This window comes from Heteronotia binoei, chromosome 8 (assembly GCF_032191835.1).
Source record: "Heteronotia binoei isolate CCM8104 ecotype False Entrance Well chromosome 8, APGP_CSIRO_Hbin_v1, whole genome shotgun sequence".
Classification (NCBI taxonomy): Eukaryota; Metazoa; Chordata; class Lepidosauria; order Squamata; family Gekkonidae; genus Heteronotia; species Heteronotia binoei.
Window position 1 is genome coordinate 99,938,681 of NC_083230.1, and position 15,194 is coordinate 99,953,874.

A 15,194-nucleotide genomic window follows, 5' to 3' on the forward strand; every position below is an offset into this window, starting at 1 on the left:
CATGAATAAAAAGAAAAGGGGAGTAGCAATTTATGTTAAGGATAAATTTAACCCACAACTACAGTATGCTTCGAAAGATGGAAGAATTCTTTTAGTGGAAGTCACGGTGGACAACAAAAAAATTCTACTATCAAATATTTATGCTCCAAATGATTGGCAAGAGAAATTTTTTCAAGATTTACATTTTAAGTTATCAAATCTAGAATATGTAGAACATTGCATAGTAGGAGACTTTAATGCAGTTTCTGATAGACAACTGGACAAAAAAAAAACATAAACATACTAAAAGCAAAAGTCCCCAACTACCAATAAGCTTTTGGAAGTTAGCAGAAGAACTGGATCTGGTTGATGTATGGAGAACAAGATATCCAAATTCGAAAGACTACTACTCTGCCAGAACAAGATATCCAAATTCGAAAGACTACTACTCTGCCAGAACAAGATATCCAAATTCGAAAGACTACTACTCTGCCAGTCATCAAACATGGTCAAGAATAGATATGTGCTGGCTCTCTGCAAATTTGGTTCAAGATTTAGTTGAGACAGAAATTCAAACAAGAGTTATATCAGACCATAGTCCTGTAATGGTGAAACTCAAAGGTACACGAATGAGAAGATTGTGGGGGTTAAATACTTCTATCTTGAAAGATAAAGATTTTCTTAAAGAATCTAAGGTTGAAATGGAATCTATTTTTAAACAGACTATAACTCAAAATGTAAAGATGCAAGTAGTTTGGGATACCACCAAAGCATATTATAGGGGCCTTGCAATCAGATATAGTGCAAAGAAGAAGAAAGAACTGAAAATTTTCAAAAATTAATGCTGTAAGCAGGAGAAGCTGAAAAGAATTTAAAAGTGCAGCCAACAAGACAGGAGTTTCAAAATAAGGTCAAAAAACACAACATCAACTTTATTTATTACTTATAGAGGGAGATAAAACAGATTTGCAAGACAAAATTTTTTTGAACATGCTAATAAACTTGGAAGGTGGTTGGCCTATAGAATGAGAAAAGAGAATGCGAAAAGAATAAAACCGGTTTTGAAAGATGAGAATAACAAAGAGAAAGTTCAAAGACAGGAAAAATGGCATATTTTAATTTATCTTTGATGGGAAGAATAGCTTCAATAAAGATGAATATTCTACCAAGACTGTTATTTCTATTCCAAACTATCCCAGTATTTTTAAATAGTGTTTTTTTTTTCAAGAATTGAATAAGATGGTTTCTAAAGATGGTTTCGGCAAGGGAAAAAACCAAGAATTAAATTAAAGATATTGCAAGATTCTAAACTGAGAGCAGGTATGGGACTTCCAGACTGGCAACTGTATTATAAAGCTGAGGGTGGAATGTTCGGACAAACCACAACCGGAGGGGACGCATGTGAAGTTTGGTGAAGCAGAGGACAGAGGTGGTGGCCACCATGAGGCCTAGCATCCTCTGAAAAATGAGAGCTGTTTGGGAGCGATGCGTTATTATTCTGTTGGCCAAGGACTTGATATGTTGCACTCTGTCTGCTGGAAGGTAGGCTTTGCAGGAGATCGTTGACAGGTGCACTCCTATAAATTGTATGGTCTGAGTAGGAGTTAGATTGGATTTTGTCCTGTTGACCTGAAGGCCTTGGGTAGCCAGGAGGGAGAAGGTAGCCGAAATGTCCATTTGGAGCTGTTCCTTGGTTTGGCGACGACCAGCCAATCGTCTATGTACGGGTAGATGGATATTCGTTGTTGTCGCAATATTGTTGCCACCACAGCCATACATTTTGTGAATACTCTTGGTGCTGTTGAGAGACCAAAGGGAAGAGTGTGGAATTGATAGTGTTGATCTCCAATAGTGAATCTGAGGAATCTTCTGTGGTGGTGGTTGATGGTGAGATGGAAGTAGGCGTCTTGCAGGTCTATCGATGCCATCCAAGCCTGCTCTGGAATCAGTGGCAAGATAGACTGAAGAGTGACCATGTGGAGTTTTTTGTGGCGAATTTAAAGATTGAGCTTTTGCAGATCTAATATGGGGCGTAATCCCCCGTCTCTCTTTGGGACCAGGAAGTAGTGGGAGTAGAATCTCGTATGATGGTACTGTGGTGGAACTGGTTAATAATAAAATAATAATAAAATTTTATTTATACCCCGCCCTCCCCGCCAAGGCAGGCTCAGGGCGGCTGGTTCTATAGCTCCCTTGTCCAGAAAGGTTGCAATTTCCAATAGTAGAGGTGGGGATGCAGGGGTAGTTATGAACCTGTGATGTTTTGGGGTTGACTTGAACTCTATGGTGTAGCCCCTGTGGATGATCGCCAGGACCCATGAGTCTGATGTTATGGACTCCCACGTGTGGTAAAACGGCTGTAGTCTGATGTCTGGATAATGTTGAGGCTGTCCGAGAGGGGCAGGGGAGTCAAAGAGACTGTTTTGTGGTCGGTGTCATTTTCTTTGATGTTTGAGGGCATGCTCTCTGCTGGAAGGGTTGTTTTGCCTGGGGAGGCTTGCACCTCCATGGTTCAGACTGTCGTGGGGATTGAGAGCGCTTGTAGTAATTTGGCTTCCAAGTTCTCTGTCGTATGGATTGGGATTGCGGTTGGGTAACCCCCAATCTCTTAGCCCTCTTTCTGCTGTCATCTACATTGGTCAGAATGTCGTCTGTCATGGCATTGAATAGGCCCTGCCCGTCAAAAGGTAAGTCCTCTATTTTAAACTTTGTCTGGCTGCAGTGATGAAGACCTGAGCCATGCGTGTCGACGTAAGGCAATTGCTGATGCCAGGGTTCTGGAAGAGCACTGGGCTGTGTGGCGTGCTGTATTGATTTGCTGCTTGCTGACCCTCGCGAGCTCCTGTAGGGCATCTGAGGCTTGTCTTTGTGCTGTCTCTGGCAGAGAGGTAATCAGGGTGTTGAGTTGTGTAGTCAGGTTAAAGGCGTACGCTGAGAAGTATGCCATATAGTTGTGAATTTTCGTAGTGGCGGTGGTGAGGGAGTAGATTTTTCTCCCAATTGTGTCCAGTTTTTTGCCTTCCCTTTCAGGAGGAATGGGGTGTCTTGTCTGCTTAGATTTGGATGATGAGTGAACGATCATCGAATTTGGTGCAGGATGGTTGAAGAGGAATTTAGATTCGGGGGCATGAACCTTATAAAGTGATTCGACCCGTTTTGATGTTGGTGGTACCGAGGCTGGTTTGTCCCAGGCCTCTTTCAAAGTTTCCAGATGAACTGGAAGCATTGGAAAGGAGGAACCTGCAGGGAGGTCCACGTGCACCAGATCATAGACTACATCTGAAACTCTAGGCACGTCAGTGGTTAGCTTGACATTGAGAGAGTTCGCCATGTTGGATAATAAATCCAGGTAGGATTTGGGTCCCTCTGATGGAGACAGGTCAGACGGTTTAGCAATATCCGATGCTGGTGAATGAAGATCTGAGGTTGAGGAATGGGATAATTCAGATTGCTCTGCTTCAGATTCTTCCTGGGTGTCTACATCCAGAGGTTTGGTGGTTTGTTCGGTTAGCGAGGGCTGTGCCCGTGCTTTGGTCGGACCGATCGAGATTGATCTGGCTGGTGACAGCGTCTTCGGCTCCGTGGTGTAATGAGCAGAGGCTTCACGGTACCGGGGACGGTCTTCATAGTATGAATGCTCTTGGCACGGAGGAGTCTCATGATACTGCGGATGGTCTTCTTTATGTGTTCGGTCTCGATAGTAAGACACTTCATGGTGTCAAGAGTCCTCATGGTACCGAGAATCCTCACAGGTGCGTCGATAAGACCCCGTAGATGGCGATCTGTGGTATCTTCAGCACCTCTTCCGAGGGAAGGTGCAATTATTGTCTGTGGAGGTATTGAGACCTCCCGAAACGAGCGTGCATCTAGAATGTTAAGGCGCTGGCTCTTGGTTGAACCCGGGGACTCAGTGCTTAGTATCTGCTCTGGTAAGGATTCGTGAACCGACAGTGACCGGGAGTTGATACAAACGATCTTGAGGGGTGTAATAGCAGGCGTCGAGGTTGATTTCGAAGCCGGGGTTGTCGGTACCGAAGTCGTGGTAGAAGGGTGCGGCATGGGAGGCCGTGTCGAAGAGGTCTGATCCGGTGGCCTTGGGTTTTTTAGGAGATTTCAGACCTGAAGGGTCCTTCGAGGTCGATTCCGTGTGGTGTCGCTTTCTGGAATCGCCTGATTTCTTTGGATGTTTCCCGGACTTAGGCTTGCTGGGAACCAAGGCCACAGAAGCTGCCGGTTGGGCCATTCCCTTTTGAGCTAGGGATAATGGTGAAGTTTGAGAACTCGAGGCGTGGGACATAGCCGGGCGCAGTGACGACTCTAGCAAATGGCTTCTGAGCCTTGCTGCGCGATTTTTTCTAGCCTGTTTGCCGAATTGGCTGCAGTGCACGCAGATATCAATGTGGTGTGCCTCGCCGAGGCAGAAAAGACATAAAGAATGGCCGTCGGTCGATGGGATTTTTGCTGCACAGCAGACGCACCTTTTAAAAGTAATTTTGTCCTACCCTTCCATCCGCCCGGATGGGGGGGAGGGGAGAAAGTCTAAAGAGATAGGAAGATTTTTTTTTAAACGATACCGGTGAAGAGTGAAGTGAAGAAGATGAGCGGTGAAGAGATGAGAAGTTCGGAGGATTGCAATGAAAGCGGGAGATCAGCGAGGTAGGTGTATTCCGGATGGCGGTAAAGAAGAAACTAAGTGGGTTAGGCGCCTCCCCCTCGTCCAGGCATGCGCATTCGATGCCTCCTCCCCGGGACGAGAGGCTCTGTGAGGGGTACCAGCTGAGGATGAATGATAGTGAGTGCACTTCCTATGAGGGCTGACGCCACCCAGTGTCTATGAGGGCTGACGCCACCTGTCCAAAAATCTTGGCCCTAGCCTGTAAGGGAGGGACGGATCCTCCATGATGATTGGCCAGAATAGGAAACGCTAAGTCACAGTCCATGTACGGACACTCTTTTTGGAAATGTCCGGGCTGCCCACAGGTGAAGTACAGTCCATGGGCTGGGCTGGGCATCCCGGCACGCTTCTCCAGCTGTGGTACCTCTCCAACATCCTTGGTTTCCTTTGTGGTGCTCGCACTTGCCAGCAGGCTTCCTGGCCCTGCTTCCTTGGAGTCCCCTCCCAGGGTCTCATTATGTCGTGGCCAGCCTCGTCCCCTCCATCAAGGTCCTGGCAACCGGGCTCACCCTTCAGACCGGGTTGTCTGAGCCGTCACTTTGGGCTTGCCTTCCCCTCCAAGCACCACCTGATGAGCCTTTATGTCTGCCCCTGCGCACGATCCCGGACGAGCCCCCACTTGTGGGAAAACACGCAGTCCGGACCCGGGAGTTGCTGACAAAGCTGATTTCAGGTGAAATTTACACACCATTCAGAACTTCACCTGTGTTTGCTCTCCACCTCTGCCTCTTCCCTGTCCGGCTTCCCACTTAAATTTCCCTCCTCGGCACCTGGTCGGGGCGTTCCCTTAAAGGGGCCAGCTCCTCCCTCACACAAACTAATCAGTCTCAACCCAGCATTTGATGGTTTGTAAGGTTGGCATCAGATGTGGGTATAGATATAAATGGAACATTATTTTTCTGGGGCAGTGACACTCTGTATTCTTGGTGCTTGAAGGGCCCCAGTGGGAGGACTTCTGGCCTCAGTGGTGGACACCTGATGACTCCTGGGTTTTGGCCACTGTGTGACAGCGTACTGGATTGGATGGGCCATTGACCTGATCCAGCACAGCTTCTCTTATGAGAGTCTCTGGAGATGCCATTCCAAAGAACTTGCCTTTGCTATAACCAGCCTACTTTGTAACTCTGGGACATTAATATGAATACTCATGTGCATGAACACAATCTTTTGAATAACCTGGTCCCAAGTTATACAAAGGTTTAAAAATCAAATCAACATTTTCAGCTGAGAGCAGAAATAAGGATGGAGGGAAGCAGCATGTGTAGTAATTCCTGAGTAATATGGGAGTAATTCAAATAAATTTTGGATTCAGACAGGCAGCCATGTTACTCTGATGCAAGAGAACAAAGCTTGAATCCAGTGGCACTTTTAAGAACAACAAAGTTGAATTCTGGGTATAACAGAACATAAGAGTAGCCATGTTGGATCAGGCCAATGGCCCATCCAGTCCAAGACTCTGTGTCACTCAGTGGCAAAGAAAACCCCAGGTGCCATCAGGAGGTCCATCAGTGGGGCCAGGACTGTGGATGGACCATTGTGCCCCCCCCAAGCACATAAGAACATAAGAGAAGCCATGTTGGATCAGGCCAACGGCCCATCCAGTCTAACACTCTGTGTCACACAGTGGCAAAAAAATTTTATATATACACACACACTGTGGCTAATAGCCACTGATGGACCTGTGCTCCATATTTTTATTTAAACCCCTCTTGAAGGTGGCTATACTTGTGGCCGCCACCACCTCCTGTGGCAGTGAATTCCACATGTTAATCACCCTTTGGGTGAAGAAATACTTCCTTTTATCCGTTTTAACCTGTCTGCTCAGCAATTTCATCGAATGCCCACGAGTTCTTGTATTGTGAGAAAGGGAGAAAAGTACTTCTTTCTCTACTTTCTCCATCCCATGCATTATCTTGTAAACCTCTATCATGTCACCCCGCAGTCGACGTTCCTCCAAGCTAAAGAGTCCCAAGCGTTTCAACCTTTCTTCATAGGGAAAGTGCTCCAGCCCTTTAATCATTCTAGTTGCCCTTCTCTGGACTTTCTCCAATGCTATAATATCCCTTTTGAGGTGCGGCGACCAGAACTGCACACAGTACACCAAGAATACAGAGCATCACTGCCCCAGACAGAGAGTTCCAACAATAAACTGTGGCTAGTAGCCACTGATGGACCTCTGCTCCATGTTTATCCAGTCCCCTCTTGAAGCTTGCTATGCTTGTAGCTGCTGCCACCTCCTGTGGCAGTGAATTCCATGTGTTAATCACCCTTTGGGTGAAGAAGTATTTCCTTTTATCCGTTCCAACCTGACTGCTCAGCAATTTCATTGAGTGCCCACGAGTTCTTGTGGCGTGAGAAATGGACTTCTCTGCCTTCTCTAATCTCTTGCATAATCTTGTAAACCTCTATCATATCACCCCTCAGTCAACATTTCTCCAGGCTAAGGAGCCCCAAGCGTTTTAACTTTTCTTCATAGGGAAAGGTATAAGCTTTTGTGTGCATGAAGTATGCATGCACACAAAAGCTAGCCTGGAATTAAATTTTGTTGGTCTTAAAGACGCCAGTGGACTAAAACTTTGTTCAAATAAATGTTGGAACTGTAGAACTCAACTTTAAATATCTTAAGTGTCAATAGCTGAAATGCAAGGAAAACTACAGATTTATTCCTTTAAAATATACACATAAACAGAGTACACCTTAGACCATACAGTTCCTACAAGCACTTCTTTTTAAAGTTGAACACTTCTTTTTCTTCCATAATTTTTATCCCATAAATTAATATAGAATCAATTTTAGCTCAAAAGTATCATCTCTTTGGCAACAGTAATTGCATATAATTCATTAATCCCTGCATGCAGGGATATGTATATCTTTTAAGTCTTGGCATTCAGACAATTTCTGGTGGTTGACTCATGCCCCTGGAATTTCCCGTTTGCTTCTTATTAGCAAAAATAGCTATGTTTTGATTAAAAACAGATTTTTAAATGGACAGACATATGGAATCAATACAATATAGGGAGAATTAAGAGAACACTGATAGTCAGTCTTCATATGCCACATAACAACATGCAACAGCTGCCAAACTTCTACTGATATAAGAAAATAAAACAATAATCACCAATCTAATTATTCCCATCTATAACCTCAATTCCCTCTCTCTCCAAACTATTATTGCAACTCTTAGAGCTGCTGGCATTGCTCTATTAATATTTAGGACAGCATTTGGACAACTTGCCAAGTTGCTTTATGGTCTAATTCAGGGGTGGCCAACGGTAGCTCTCCAGATGTTTTTTGCCTACAACTCCCATCAGCCCCAGCCATTGGCCATGCTGGCTGGGGCTGATGGGAGTTGTAGGCAAAAAAACATCTGGAGAGCTACCATTGGCCACCCCTGGTCTAACTATTGCCTTGAAAATAAATTTGCAATAAAACTTCCTCAAAAACTTTGCAGACTTTCTTTAAAACATTTTCTCACCTGTACCGTATAGCCTCAATCAAACTCCGGGATTGTACCAAGCAAAACCTTCTCTTTTACATCCATTCTCCACTGCTGGTATTAAAGGACCTTTTCCATTAAAAACGGAGATGTAGCAGCCATACACATTTGTTTATAATCAACTAAACGGAGGACTGTCAAGAGCATTGCTGCCTTTCCTATTCACAATATTTCTCAGCAAGGGTCTTCAATAATGTACTCTTAAATTGCATTTTCTTGTGCATCTACATGGAACAACCTCCACTTAGTCCAACTAGAGTTTTCCCACTCCTTAGCCATTCTTCATCTTGATCTAATCTTACATCTCAAAATAACAGAACAGAGGCTGCAGGGGAGATGGAGGATGGAATGCATAAACCCCACAGCAATTTTTTGAGGAAAAGTCTCTGAGGATGGCTAATTCAGGCTTGGAAAGTGAATATATATATATAGCCTACAACAGAAAGTGACCCTCTAAGCAGCACATCTATGGCAGTCATATGGCTGATGTGGCAAGGTGGTCTGATTCCTTGACACTAAGCACATCTGTAAAGTCCATAATACTGGTTGGAAGCTGCAGTGCTGCAGAAAGCAAGGAGTTGGTAGAGGAACACAGTGCCTGGGCAAAATGGCAAATGGAAGCAGAGTTCTCTGCATGCCCAATGGATGTCTGGAATCATGAAACTTCCAGGACCATGGGAAAATGAAATGATTGCACTGCACTGAAGCAGAATTTCTCATGGTTATATTAGATCTCAAAGCCTGATGGGATTTCTTGTGTGACCAGATCTGGCTCTAGAAGTGAACCATCTATGACCTCCATCAAGACTTGAATTGTCAGGCAGCAGGGGAATAATCTGGTACACAAAGGACAAGTCCATGAAACAACTGGAAAGCACTGGATTCAGTTTGTGTACTGGTGCACAGAGTGTTGGTCTAGTAGATGTGTGTCACAGGCTGGAGCAGGTGTTCTTGGAGCTATTCAGGGATCACAAGGATTCCAGGGGTGTTCCTCAGGCTGAGTGGTTAATCCTGGTTTGGACCTCGTCTCCTCCCAAAGGAGACAACTTTCTCCTGGGGGCATATAGATACACTGTGGCCAGAACTGCACGAACTGTCTGGGCACCATCATTCTTTTTCCTCAGATCTCTCAAACTGGGCATAAGGTCCTCACAGCTGCATGGGTTCATCAGGAGTAGGAGGCTGACAAAACCAAGCGTACAAATTCAAACAGATGCCTTACAAACCAGCATCACTTTAGTCTTATCAGTATTCCATTTCAACTTACTCTCTTATTTACTTGATCATTTTAGACACACACCCAAAGCATAAATAGCAGCATCTTTGCACTTGTTTAATGATATATAAAGCTGGACATCATCTGCATACTGAAGACAACTTGCATCAAAACTCTGGAGTATCTCGTTTAGCGTTCTCATAGCGTTAGAGAGAAGAATCCACAGCAACTCATGTATTCTGCATCTGCTAAAAAAGGACTCAAACCATCTCAGACTTCTCACAACATTTCTGTGAGGTATATTAGGCTAAGAGTGTGTGACTGGCCCAAGGCTGTTGTCCAGCAAGTTTCCATGGCAATGTGGAGTCAAATCTGTGTTACCCAGGTCTTAATACAACACTTTAACTACTACATTAAGCTAGCAAAAGAATCGTCTTTCCTATTATGAGACCATGCAGTAACAGCAGAGCTATGCCATATAGCCATTATGATTCCTGTAAGAGTGCATTCCACTCTACCTGTTTCACAGGCTTTTTCTGTGGCTGCTCCAATATTATGCAGTAGCCTTGCAGAGGAAAGTAGAAGCTCTACATCTCTTTTGTAAGCCACTTTGAGCCCCTTTTAGAAGAAAGATGGGGTATAAATACAGTAAATAAATAAATCTGTATGTGGATCCCATGTCATGAGGCATTTTAAAAGCTTGGCAACCAATGGAAGTCACAAGACAGGTGCAATATAATCCATGTGGGTCCACCCTGATGATGAATGATCTGTCATAGTTTTCACCAACTGTTGTTTCCAAATCATCTGCTACCTACCTCATAAAGAGCATGTTGCAGTTTTCAAACCTTGAGATTATGGCTGCATGCATTGATGGGATCAGAATGGCAGTTTCCAATTAGGGTGAAGGCTTATTAGTGGTTTAAAAGCACTATTATCCACTGCAGCAACCTGTTTCTCAAATGCTAGACTAGTAACTACTAGTACCTAGAGCTAAGTCCAGCAGAATTCCTAAACAGTGTCTGTTGAAGAAAAGTTGGATCCCAAAATCACACACAATTACACACAACTTGTCAAAATGCAATTTTAATATGAAACCCATTAAAAATACCGCTGAATGTAACATAAGTTTCAAATTGTTTCAGTACACTTTAAAAGGCACAAAATAACATTCAACATTAGAACAGCTTGTAGAACATGAGATTTGAAACATTAGCTAATATAGCTTACAATACGGTTTGCTCATTTACAGTAACTATCTGAAGAATCCAAATGAGATCTTGACCCTGGTGAATTTGGAGTTAAAATACAATCTTGTTCTCCAATCAGTTAACATTGCAACCCATATCTAACATCAGTCTTTGTTTCTTTTAAACACAGTGCAGACTCCTGTTTCATAAACCCCATCAACTGAAACTACAAAGAAAGTAAAAATTAATTTTAACCAGATAGCAGCATCTCTAGTTGACAGGGTTCCCTGATAAATATGGTAATGCTTACCTGCCTCTGTTGCATGTTTTCCCTCAAAGTTAATAAGTCACAATATCCATTTAAATGCCCACATAAAAAAAGACAAGACTACATTCTGCTTTTTTGCATTGTTGGTCTATCAACATAATAAATTAGAGGATGAAGTACAGAGGATTAGGAAGATTACCAGCTGAAACAGTGTCGCTCGATTATTTTATCAGGCACAGGGATAAAATTGTCACCATTCATTCCCTGAACTAAAATGGAATGTAAGCACACACAGTGTACAATTACTAATTTCCACTGTGCCATCATTTTATTATTGTCTGGCTAAAGTTGTCACACTACTGCACAGTCCAGTCAGGTAAAGCAGATCACAATAAATGTTCCCATGATGCTGCTCAAAACTTATGGATGCCTAGCTAATAGGACTGTTATCCAGGCTTCGGCTTTTTTCCAGGTGCATCTTCCTGTAGGTCTCAAATATGGCATTGGAGTTCTTAATAGCTTCATTCTTGTCCAATAATTCCATTGCAGTATCAAGTGGAACTCGATCATCAGCTGCAGAATGGCAACAAAGACGGTTAACCCATTGTTGTAATTTTTCTGTTTTTAAATTTCCATCTGTTTTTAAATTTCCAACCACCAATAAATCACTCAACTTGCCCCTCTGCAAATTGGGAGGAGGGATCAATCCTGGGCTTTGCATTTCAGATACTCCCAATGCCTGAGAAGTTGTGGGGTGGGTTTGGGGTTTTTTTTGTGAGAGGGGGTAGGAGGAAGAGAGATTGATCATTATCACATGATCAAATCTGTGAATTCCTGCCAACCATCAAAAAGGAGATTTGTTGAAAACATCCTCATATATGTGAAATTCAGATACAATAAACAGTCAGTTCCTCATGCACATTCTGGAGTGAATTAAATGCAGTCGTAATTTGGGTTGTATTTGACGTCTGGAATCGTATGAAAACTTTTTGATAAAGTTTATTGGCCTTACACTTGCAGTAAATGATCTCATCATTTATATGGCATCATATTTGATAGGAGGAAGCACCACAAAAGCAACAATCTAAGTCTCTTCATATTTGTGCAAGGTGTAGGAGACAGAAAAGTAGTCCAGGTTCAGCCTGGATATTATTTTTATTCCAATCTCTGCTTCGAAAACACAGATTTTTAAGTTTTATCCTAAAAACTGAGTTACCTTGAGTGTCATCCGTTTTTCTTCTCTTCTGGGGAGTATAATTTAACCAATCTTCTCTTCTACTTTTGACAGCTGCAAGCAATAAATAAAAGCTTTACAGACTTCTAATTAAATGTATGAACTGACTGACTACAAATGTTAAGATAAAAATGAATCAACTCTTCATGGCCAAAATGTAGTCTATGTACCATGATGATCTCCCAAATCACCCAAGAACTGCCCTCTTTGTACTGAGTATGCACGCATTCATTAAGTGTTCTAGGTATGGTTTTTAAAAATATAGCCTATTCTCTCGTGGCCCTCATCATATTCTCCCATGAAGACTGCCAACTGGGTCCACAGTTACTATAGCATTTGGTCCAGTATCATATGGAGGAGAGTGAAAAAGATTATATTGTGGTTACTATCTGGCCAATCACAAACTACTGGTAGACAGCTCACCAGCTTCCAAAGAGCAGCTCATGCAGAAAAATGAAGTTCATAGGAAGTCCAAAGGACTCTTTTTATGCTGCCCAAGGTATCAGAATGTCAAGTGCATGAGTATCAGAATGTCAAACTGGGAGTTGGCATTTTGATCATTCCCTATATACTCATGAAGCCTCACAAGAAGATCAGGAACAAAGAGAGAAACTTTCTGGGTGGAAAGTGGATCAGAATTCCATGTCTGGATAGCAGCTGCTGTTCTCAACCCCAATAACCCCTCACTATAACCAAAGAGAACGAACACAGCAAGACATTTTCTGAGAGGAGGAGAAGGAGATCAGAATTATCACCTTGAAGTCAGCATTGTGATCTCTCTCAACCCCCAAGGAAGCCACTGAGTACTCCCAGGGCTACAGTGAGAGGGATGAGAACATCAACATTAGAACATGAGAGAAGCAATGTTGGCTCAGGCCAATGGCTCAGCCAGCTCAACACTCTGTGTCACACAGTGGCTAAAACCCAGGTGTTGTCAGGAGGTCCACCAGTGGGTCCAGAGACTCCAGAAGCTTTCCCACCTTGGCACCCCAAACACCAAGGATACAGAGCATCAATGCTACAGACATAGTGTTCCATCTATAGTAAAGGCATCATGACGTTTTCATGGCAGACTTTCTATGGGGTGGTTTGCCATTGCCTTCCCCAGTCATCTACGCTTTCCCGCAGCAAGCTGGGTACTCATTTTACCGACCTCAGAAGGATGGAAGGTTGAGTCAACCTTGAGATGGCTACCTGAACCCAGCTTCCGCTGGGATCAAACTCAGGTCATGAGCAGAGTTTGGACTGCAGTACTGCAGCTTTACCACTCTGCGCCACTCTGCACATCTATACCTTGTGGCTAATAGTCACTGATGGACCTCTTTTCCATGTATTTATCCAAACCTTTTGTGAAGCTGTCTATGATTGTAGCTACCACCATTTCCTGTGGCAGTGAATTCCACATGTTAAACAGTCTTGGGGTGAAAATGTACTTCCTTTTATCTGTTCTAAACCTACTGCTCATCAATTGCATTGAGTGCCCAGAAGTTCTTCTATTGTGAGAAATGGGAGAAAAGTACTTCATTCTGTACCTTTTCTATACCATAAATAGTTTTGTGAACTTCTATCATGTCACTCTTTAGTTGTCATTTCTCCAAGCTAAAGAGTCCCAATCTCTTTAACATATCTTTACAGGGAAAGTGTTCATCCCCTTAATCATTTTAGTTGCCCTCTGTTTTTGCACTTTTTCCAATGCTATGTCTTTTTTTTGAGGGGCGGTGACTAGAACTGTATACATACAGTATTCCAAATGAGGTCACACAATGAATTTATACAGGGGCATTATGATACTGGCTGATTTTTTTTTCAGTCCTCTTTATAATAATCCCCAGCATAGTGTTTGTCTTTTTTACTCCAATTGCATACCAAGTTGACATTTTCATGACTCCTCCTTCATCTCTCCTTCTGGCCAGTTTGGATCCCATCACATTTATTTATAGCTGGGATTTTTGGATCCAATGTGCATTACTTTGCGCTTTGTCACCACTGAATCTCATTTGCCACGCTGATGCCCACTCCGCTAAGCCTTAACAATTGCTCTGGAGCATGGTTCTCTCTGGTGTCCACTGTCCTGAACAACTTTGTGTTATCTGTGAACTTAGCCACTTCACTGCTTGCTTACTTCCATCTCCAAATCATTAATGAACAAGTTAAGAAGCACCAGATCTAGTACTCATCCCTGTAATACTCCACTGCTTAGCACCTTCCACTGTAAAAAAACATCCCATTTATACTTACTCTCTGTTTCCTGTTAATTAACCAGTTTTTAATCCACAAGAGAACTTGTTCTCTTATCTCATGACTGCTGAGTTTACTTAAGCTCAGCCAATAATAACAGGGTGCAGTGAAACAGAGGATGCTGTATTTGAATTATGGAAAGAATCAAGGTGGCCAATAGTTCTTAAAAACCACAGCACAAATAAAAAATAGCCCCATTCAAACACACACAAAAATAAACTCAGCAGAAGACTAATAAAATTAACGACTGAAAAAAGACAGAATATAAGCAGAGCACCAAAAGCTTTCCAGAAGAACTGCACATTACCAGACATCTAACTGCTAGCAAAGATGGAGGGAGTTGCACCTAGGAAGATGTTCCATAGTGCTTGTGCCACCAACAAGAAGGCCCTGTCCCACATCACCAGATACCACACCAAATAGTGAAAGGTACACTAGGTCTCTGAAGAAGATTTATATATAAAGTGCTGAGAAGCTTATATGGAAGGAAAGCAGTCTTTAAGAGATCCTGGACTGACTATTTAAGGCCTTTGCAGTCTAGTCTAGTACTTTGACCAGGACCAAAATACAACTGGGAGCCAGTAAGCATTGCAAGTCCCAACAGTGTGATCCAATCAACACTTTCCAGCCTCCTTCCAGACAATTGTTGCTTCTGGACACTTTTCAATAGAAAAAGCACATGATGCATTACAGTGGAACAGTCACAGAGGCATGAATAGCCATGTATTTTCCAGGAAAAGGCACAGCTAGCAAATCAGCCCAAGCTGGGAAAAAAAAAATGCCACTATTACCATCTGAGCATCTAAATACAGTGCTGGATCCAACAATGCACCTGAACTGTAAGCCAGTGCCATAAACCAGAAATGCAACTTCATCCAGCACAGGCTGTAGCCACAGA

At 43.0% G+C, this 15,194-nt stretch overlaps 1 protein-coding gene across 1 annotated transcript in view; it reads right to left on the reverse strand.

Annotated features, from left to right (window-relative positions):
* Nucleotides 1-10,436: 10,436 nt before the first annotated feature.
* RESF1 (retroelement silencing factor 1) overlaps nt 10,437-15,194 on the reverse strand; it is a 68,632-nt gene continuing 63,874 nt past the window's right edge. Inside the window, exons 3-4 of the mRNA XM_060245718.1 lie at nt 12,041-12,112; nt 10,437-11,397 (exon numbers count right to left, since the gene is read on the reverse strand). Coding sequence (XP_060101701.1) covers nt 11,255-11,397; nt 12,041-12,112 — 215 coding nt within the window. The 3' untranslated portion in view covers nt 10,437-11,254. The remainder of the gene's footprint in view (nt 11,398-12,040; nt 12,113-15,194) is intronic.